The 8,399-nt window shown below is 39.2% G+C and overlaps 1 protein-coding gene across 1 annotated transcript in view; it reads left to right on the forward strand.

The window, feature by feature from the left end:
• Positions 1–7,730, forward strand: part of LOC108536774 (sulfotransferase 1C2-like) — a 30,381-nt gene extending 22,651 nt beyond the window's left edge. Inside the window, exons 6-7 of the mRNA XM_017883793.1 lie at positions 6,030–6,204; positions 7,618–7,730. Coding sequence (XP_017739282.1) covers positions 6,030–6,204; positions 7,618–7,730 — 288 coding nt within the window. The remainder of the gene's footprint in view (positions 1–6,029; positions 6,205–7,617) is intronic.
• The last annotated feature ends 669 nt before the right edge of the window (positions 7,731–8,399 follow it).

The raw sequence follows: 8,399 nt of genomic DNA on the forward strand, positions 1-8,399 counted from the left end.
TTGGTTTGCCAGTATTTTATTGAGGATTTTTGCATCAATGTTCATCAGGGATATTGGCCTAAAATTCTCTTTTTTTGTTGTGTCTCTGCCAGGCTTTGGTATCAGGATGATGTTGGCCTCATAAAATGAGTTAGGGAGGATTCCCTCTTTTTCCATTGGTTGAATAGTTTCAGAAGGAATAGTGCCAGCTCCTCTTTGTACCTCTGGTAGAATTCAGCAGTGAATCCATCTGGTCCTGGACTTTTTTTGGTTGGTAGACTATTAATTATTGCCTCAATTTCAGAACCTGTTACTGGTGTATTCAGAGATTCACCTTCTTCCCGGTTTAGTCTTGGAAGAGTGTATGTATCCGGGAATTTGTCTATTTCTTCTAGATTTTCTAGTGTATTTGCGTAGTGGTGTTTATAGTATTCTCTGACGGTAGTTTGTATTTCTGTGGGATTGGTGGTGATATCCCCTTTATCATTTTTTATTGCGTCTATTTGATTCTTCTCTTTTTTCTTCTTTATTACTCTTGCAATTGGTCTTTCTATTTTGTTGATCTTTTCAAAAAACCAGCTCCTGGATTCATTGATTTTTTTGAAGGGTTTTTTGTGCCTCTATCTCCTTCAGTTCCACTCTGATCTTAGTTATTTCTTGTCTTCTGTTAGCTTTTGAATTTGTTTGCTCTTGCTTCTCTAGTTCTTTTAATTGTGATGTTAGGGTGTCGAATTTATATCTCTCCAGCTTTATCTTATGGGCATTTAATGTACTATAAATTTCCCTCTACGCACTGCTTTAAATGTGTCCAAGATTCTGGTACATTGTGTTTTTGTTCTCATTGGTTTCAAAGAACATCTTTATTTTTGCCTTTATTTTGTTATTTACCCAGTAGTCATTCAGGAGCAGGTTGTTCAGTTTCCATGTAGTTGTGCAGTTTTGAGTGAGTTTCTTAATCCTGAGTTCTAATTTGATTGCACTGTGGTCTAAGAGACAGTTTGTTGTGATTTCTGTTCTTTTACATTTGCTGAGGAATGTTTTACTTCCAATTATGTGCTCAATTTTAGAATAAGTGTGATATGATGCTGAGAAGAATGTATATTCTGCTGATTTGGGGTGGAGAGTTCTGTAGATGTCTCTTAGGTCTGCTTGGTCCAGAGCTGCGTTCAAGTCCTGGATATCCTTGTTAATTTTCTTTCTCGTTGATCTGTCCAATATTGACAGTGGGGTGTTAAAGTTTCCCATTATTATTGTGTGGGAGTGTAAGTCTCTTTGTAGGTCTGTAAGAACTTGCTTTATGAATCTGGGTGCTCCTGTATTGGGTGCATATATGTTTAGGATAGTTAGCTCTTCTTGTTGAATTGATCCATTTACCATTAGGTAATGGCCTTCTTTGTCTCTTTTGATCTTTGATGGCTTAAAGTCTGTTTTATCAGAGACCAGGATTGCAATGCCCTGTATTTTTTTTGCTTTCCATTTGCTTGGTAAATATTCCTCCATCCCTTTATTTTGAGCCTATGTGTGTCTTTGCACATGAGATGGGTCTCCTGAATACAGCACACCAATGAGTCTTGACTCTTTATCCAATTTGCCAGTCTATGTCTTTTAACTGGGGCATTTAGCCCATTTACATTTAAGGTTCATATTTTTATGTGTGAATTTGATGCTGTCATTATAATGCTAGCTGATTATTTTGCCTGTTAATTGACGCAGTTTCTTCATAGCATCAATGATCTTTATAATGTGGCATGTTTTTTCAGTGGCTGGTACCGGCTGTTCCTATCCATGTTTAGTGCTTACTTCAGGAGCTCTTGTAAGGCCGGCCTAGTGGTGACAAAATCTCTCAGCATTTCCTTCTCTGTAAAGGATTTTATTTCTCCTTCACTGGGGAAGTTCTCCTGGATAATATCCCGAGGAGTGTTTTCTAACTTGGTTCCATTCTCCTGGTCACTTTCAGGTACACCAAGCAAACGTAGACTTGGTCTTTTCACATAGTCCCATATTTCTTGGAGGCTTTGTTCATTTCTTTTCACTCTTTTTTCTCTAATCTTGTCTTCTCACTTTATTTCATTTGATCTTCAATCACTGATATCCTTTCTTCCATTTGATCAAATTGGCTACTGAAGCTTGTGTATGCTTCACCAAGTTCTTGTACTGTGGTTTTCAGCTCTGTCAGGTCACTTAAGCTCTTTTCTGCACTGTTTATTCTAGTTAGCCATTCATCTAATCTTTTTTCAAGGTTTTTAGCTTCCTTGCAATGGGTTAGAACATGCTCCCTTAGCTTGGAGAAGTTTGTTATTGCCCACCTTCTGAAGCCTACTTCTGTCAACTCATCAAACTCATTCTCTGTCCAGTTTTCTTCCCTTGCTAGTGAGGAGCTGTGATACTTTGGAGGAGAAGAGGCCTTCTGGTTTTTGGAATTTTCTAACAGGCCTCTCAGCTGCAGGTCTGTTGAAGTTTGCTGGAGGTCTGCTCCAGACCCTGTTTGCCTAGCTATCACCAGTGGAGGCTGAAGGACAGCAAATATTGCTGCCTGATCCTTCTTCTGGAAGCTTCATCCCAGAGGGGCACCTGCCTATATAAGGTGTCTGTCAGCCCCTACTTGGAGGTTTCTCCCAGTCAGGCTACATGGGACTCAGGGACCCACTTGAGGAGGCAGTCTGTCCATTATTGGAGCTCGAACACCATGCTGGGAGAACTACTCCTCCTTCAGAGCTGTTAGACAGGATTGTTTAAGTCTGGAGAAGCTGTCTGCTGCCTTTTGTTCAGATATGCCCTACCCCCAGAGGTGGAATCTAGAGAGGTATTAGGCCTTGTTGAGCTGTGGTGGGCTCCACCCAGTTTGAGCTTCCCTGCCACTTTGTTTACACTGTGAGCATGGAATTGCCTACTCAAGCCTCAGCAATGGTGGATGCCCCTCCCCCTACCAAGCTACCACGTCCCAGGTCAATCTCAGACTGCTGCGCTAGCAGCAAACACAGCTCCATGAGTGTGGGAGCTGCCAAGCCAGGCACAGGAGGGGATCTCCTGGTCTGCGGGTTGCAAATACAGTGGGAAAAGTGCAGTATTTGGGCAGGAGTGTACCGCTCCTCCAGGTACAGTCACTCATGGCTTCCCATGGCTAGGAAAGGGAAATTCCCTGACCCCTTGCACTTCCTGGGTGAGGTGACACCCTGCCCTGCTTCAGCTCACCCTCCGTGAGCTGCACCCACTGTCCAACCAGTCCCCATGAGATGAACCAGGTACCTCAGTTGGAAATGCAGAAATCACCCATCTTCTGCATTGATCTCAATGGGAGCTGTAGACCAGAGCTGTTCCTATTTGACCATCTTCCCTTTTGTCTTTTTTAACTGTTGTTGCTTTAAAGTCTGTTTTGTCCAATATAAGAATAGCTACTCCTGCTCACTTTTGGTTTCCATTTTCATGGATTATCTTTCACCACCCCCTTACCTTAAGTTTATGTGAGTCTTTATGTGTTAGGTGAGTCTCTTGAAGACAGGAGATACGTGGTTGGTGGATTTTTATCCATTCTGCCATTCTGTATCTTTCAAGTGGAGCCTGTAGGTCATTTACATTCAATGTCTGTAATGAGATTTGAGGTGCCGTTCTATTCATGATGCTAGTTGTTGCCTGAATACTTTGTGCTTTTTTCATTGTGTTATTGTTTTATAGGTCCTGTGAGGTTTATGCCTTAAGGAGGTTCTATTTTGGTGTATTTTAAGGTTTTGTATCAAGATTTAGAACTCCTTTTGGCATGTCTTGCAGAACTTGCCAGGGCTCTGCAAGCGCTGAATTCCCTGAGCATTTGTTTGTCTGAAAAAGAGTTTATCTCTCCTTCATTACAAAGCTAGTTTTGTTAGATACAAAGTTCTTGGCTGTTAATTATATTGTTTAAGGAGGTTAAAGGTAGGACCCCAATCCCTTCTGGCTTGCAAGGTTTCTGCTGAGAAATCTGCATTAATCCAATAGTTTTTTCTATATAGGTTAACTGATGTTTTTGATTCACAGCTCTTAAGATTCTAGCCAAGCATGGTGGCTCATGCCTGTAATCCCAGCACTTTGGGAGGCCAAGGCAGGTGGATCACCTGAGGTTGGGAGTTCAAGATTAGCCTGACCAACATGGAGTAACCCCATCTCTACTAAAAATGCAAAAGTAGTGGGGCATGGTGGTGCATGCCTGTAATCCCAGCTACTTGGAAGGCTGAGGCAGGAAGGAGAATCGCTTGAACCTGGGAGGTGGAGGTTGCGATGACCCAAGATCATGCCATTCATTGCACTCTAGCCTGAGCGACAAGAGCAAAACACTGTATCAAAAAAGAAAGAAAAAAAAATTCGTTACTTTGTCTGGACTTTAGATAACCTGATGACTATGTACCTGGGTGAAGATCTTTTTTACGATGAATTTCCTGGGTATTCTTTGAGCTTCTTGTATTTAGATGTCCAGATCTCTAGCAAGACCAGGGAAATTTTTCTTGATTATTCTCTTAAATAACTTCCCCAAACTGTTAGATTTCTCTTCTTCCGGAACACCAATTATTCTTATTTTTGTTTAATATAATCCCAAATTTCTTGAAGGCTTTGTTCATTTTTTGGTTCTTTTTCGTCTCTGTTGAATTGGGTTAATTCAAAAGTCTTGCCTTCAAGTTCTGAATTACTTTTTTCTACTTGTTCAATTCTATTGTTGAAATTTGCCAGTGTATTTTCCATTTCTCTAAGTATGTCTTTCATTTCCAGAAGTTCTGATTGTCTTTTCCCTAAGATATCTACTTCTCTGGAGACTTTTTCATTCATATCCTCTAATATTTCAAATATCTTTAAATTGGTTTTTATCTTTCTCTGGTATCTTCTTGAGTAGCTTAATAATCAACCTTCTGAATTCTTTTTCTGGCAATTCAGAGATTTCTTCTTGGTTTGGATTCATTGCTGGAGAGCTAGTGTGATCTTTTAGGGGTGTTACAGAACCTTGTTTTGTCATACTACCAGAATTACTTTTCTGGTTCCTTCTCATTTGGGTAGACTCTTTCAGTGGAAAGATCTGGAATCCAAGGGCTGTTGTTCAGATTCTTTTGTCCCACAGGGTAACTCCTTGATGTGGTGCTCTCCCTGTTTTCCTCTAAGATTAGGGCTTTCTGAGAGCTATACTGCAGTGATTGTTATTGCCCTTCTGGGCCTAACCACTGAGTAGAGCTACCAGGCTATGGGCTGACACTGGGGAGTGTCTGCAGAGAGTCCTGTGATGTGATCCATCTTCAGGTGTCTCAGCCATGGATACCAGCACCTATTCTGATGGAGGTGGCAAGGGGGTGAAATGAACTCTGTGGGAGTCCTTGTTCATAGTTTTGTTTAGTGCACTGGTTTTCTTGAATGCTGGTTATGCTAGCAATGAAGTTGTCACATGGACAGACTCAAGACCTCTGGTTAGCCAGGGTGATGCAGGCAGTGGAATTAGCTGTTGCTTTTTCTCCTTCTTTGGAGCAGGGTTGTTCTGTTATGAGTTGCTACAATGACTTGAGTTGCATGGCCTCCAGCCAGGAGGTAGAACTTTCAAGAGACCACCAGCTGCAGCAGTAGAAAGGCAATATAATTTTGTCCTACATCTTCCAGGATGAGTACTTGGGTTTCTCAGGTGATAGAGCTCCCAAGAGTTTGTGTCTTTTGTCTTCAGAGTTTTTCAACTGTCTTGTGATGTTTTTTCCCAAATAACTTCTTATCTGCTAACAATGAAAGTGAGTAAAATATTAAACTTCCCAGTAAAATATTAAACTTCCCAGATGAAACCATTCTCAGCATGTCCTCTTAACATCAGCTACAGCACAGGAACAAACACACTTGTTTGCATATCACTGCACTTTAAGATTGCCATATTTGTTGAATTGACATTTACAGATCTGCACATGTTAATAAGCAAAGCATTTCAAAATTACTTTTAAACATAAACTGACATTGTTTAAAAGATTTTAACCATTATTCCCATAATTTTTTAAGGTTTGACTGTTGTTATATTTTTTCCTTTGTTAGAGAACTCTCTTTTCTTCTATTCTCCCCAACAGGATCCAAAACGTGAAATCAGAAAGATAATGGAATTCCTTGGGAAGAACCTAAAAGAAGAGATTTTAGACAAAATTGTCTATAATACTTCATTTGATGTAATGAAAAAGAACCCCATGACCAACTACATAAATGAAATTAAAATGAATCATCATCTCTCTCCATTCTTGAGAAAAGGTGATGTATAGTTGCTTTCTCTTTCTTCTGACAACAGAATAAACAATATCAATTTATCAATGTCTTCTCACGTTCAAGCTAGTTGAAACCACTGTTTACAGTGTTTCCTGAAGTGAGTTGTTTAAAGCTTTATTCTGAGAGCATGTGCTTCACCATCAGAGAAGTGTGGGACACTACACACCTTGCCCTACACCCTTTGAAGCATATTATAGTTTCTGCAAGGAAACTGGTTTAACTCTGCATAACTCAGAGCTTCAAAATGTATGTGACCAAAACTCTTTCTCCAGTAAAGCCTATTAATCTCCATGAAACAAGTGTTCCTCTCAATACATTCTGGGAGACGGTGGCAAATATGGTTGGCCGTAGGAGTCAGAGGGTGGTGCTTCGAGTGTGACTCAGTCTGTGTCATCTCACAGAATGGCCAAGGTAGGACTATGAGTCATCATTGTCAGAGTCTAGCCAGACCAGGATTCAGCCTCCAGCCCATTGAGCACCCTTCACTATCCAATGGTTGGCTCCTTAAATGAAGAAAAATTTTGTTTCATTCTCTTTATTTTGGTAACTTTTTAAACAATTATCTAATACCTTTTTTAAAAAAAGTAAGCAAAAATCCAAGGCTTATTGGAGAAGTATCCACTCTAATTTAATCAATTAGCCTAGTTTTCTTTTAAACCAACTGGTAAGGGATATGATGGTATTACTCATAGACAATTAAGCAAATTTACATGGCACACATGAAAATTATGTTATACAGCTCAAAGTGCCTAAATAGATTCAATACTATGGGGCAAATAGAAGAAAAATAGCTTGCTGTCAGCTGTCTGAAAATTTTTGGCTATTGAAGCCAAAAAAAATTTGAATACTCTATTGCATAAGTATAAAACAAAGTTAGCCAATCCTACCATTCCTTCATATTCTATTACTTTAATTTAATGATATGTTTACAGCAATGAGAATTTAGATAGGAAAGGAGAATTCTCAGTTGTGTTCAACTGAGAATGTTGCCTGAACTAGAGGCACAGATGGAAGGAGCATATGATACTCTAAGAATGTGGTCATTCGGTGACCTCTGAAGACAGGGTAAGAAAATTAGGTCTCACTAACTTGAATAGAATGTTAGATGTATTGAGGTTTAAGAAAGTGCTGGTACAGTAGAGAAGTGCAGAAAATTAGGGAACCTGTGATCTAGAGTTCAGGCTTTACTGAAACACAAAACTTGCTATTTACAAATACCTCACCTATAAAATGGAGTAATCATACCTGTGACTTCTTTTCTCACTTCAATGTCAGCAGGACAATGTGTTAATATCTATATAAGCAATCTAAGTATTGAGAGGCATGAGATTATCTAAATCCAAAATGGTAAAAGTTTATGAAAATATCATTGAATATGCTCTATATTACTCTTCACAGGAGTTGTGGGAGATTGGAAAAATCAGTTCACTGAAGCTCAGAACAAGCAATTTAATGAATACCATGAGAAAAATATGGCTGACACTTCACTGTCATTTTGCATGGGACTCTAATAAACACAGCAAGAGGATAAAACTTATTCTCTCCCTAGCCTCTGTAAAGTGAAAAGGAAATCTGTTTCCAAATACCACCAATGGTTTGTCTGACTCAGCGTAAGAGTTTTAAACAAAGGCATGAACATTCTTTATCCTTGAATTTCTGATCTGCTTTTGGATTACCACAATCTGACTTGTTATATAATTATTATGCTTTGTGTTTTCTCCCTTCTCCACAGATTTTAGGGTTTAGGTGAATTTCAATATCTCAACATGTAATATATATACAACATGTTTAATCATTTCTGTTCCATTTATATATCCTCCTTCTGTATTTTATAATTTTATTTGAATTAAAACAATTATTTCATTACTTGCAAAAGTTCTATGCAATATAATCTTACTTAGCAAAAATTCCAGCCCCATTCATTTGAAAGCAGACATATTTTGAGCACCTTATTCATGCCAGGCAATGGGCAGCACCAAAAGATGATAAGAATAAGATCCTTACCCCTAAGAAAGGTACAGCCTAATAAAAGATCACAGCATGAGCACAGCCATTATTACCAGGTAAGCACTACACTAGACTGTTGGTGCAGAGGGATCAAAGAGGAGAATAAACAAAGTTGTATGGCATGGAGACCCAGGAAAGCAACAGTGGAAATTAAGATATGCAGCCTCAGATAT

This window comes from Rhinopithecus bieti, unplaced genomic scaffold, assembly GCF_001698545.2.
Source record: "Rhinopithecus bieti isolate Rb0 unplaced genomic scaffold, ASM169854v2 scaffold_13742, whole genome shotgun sequence".
NCBI lineage: Eukaryota > Metazoa > Chordata > Mammalia > Primates > Cercopithecidae > Rhinopithecus > Rhinopithecus bieti.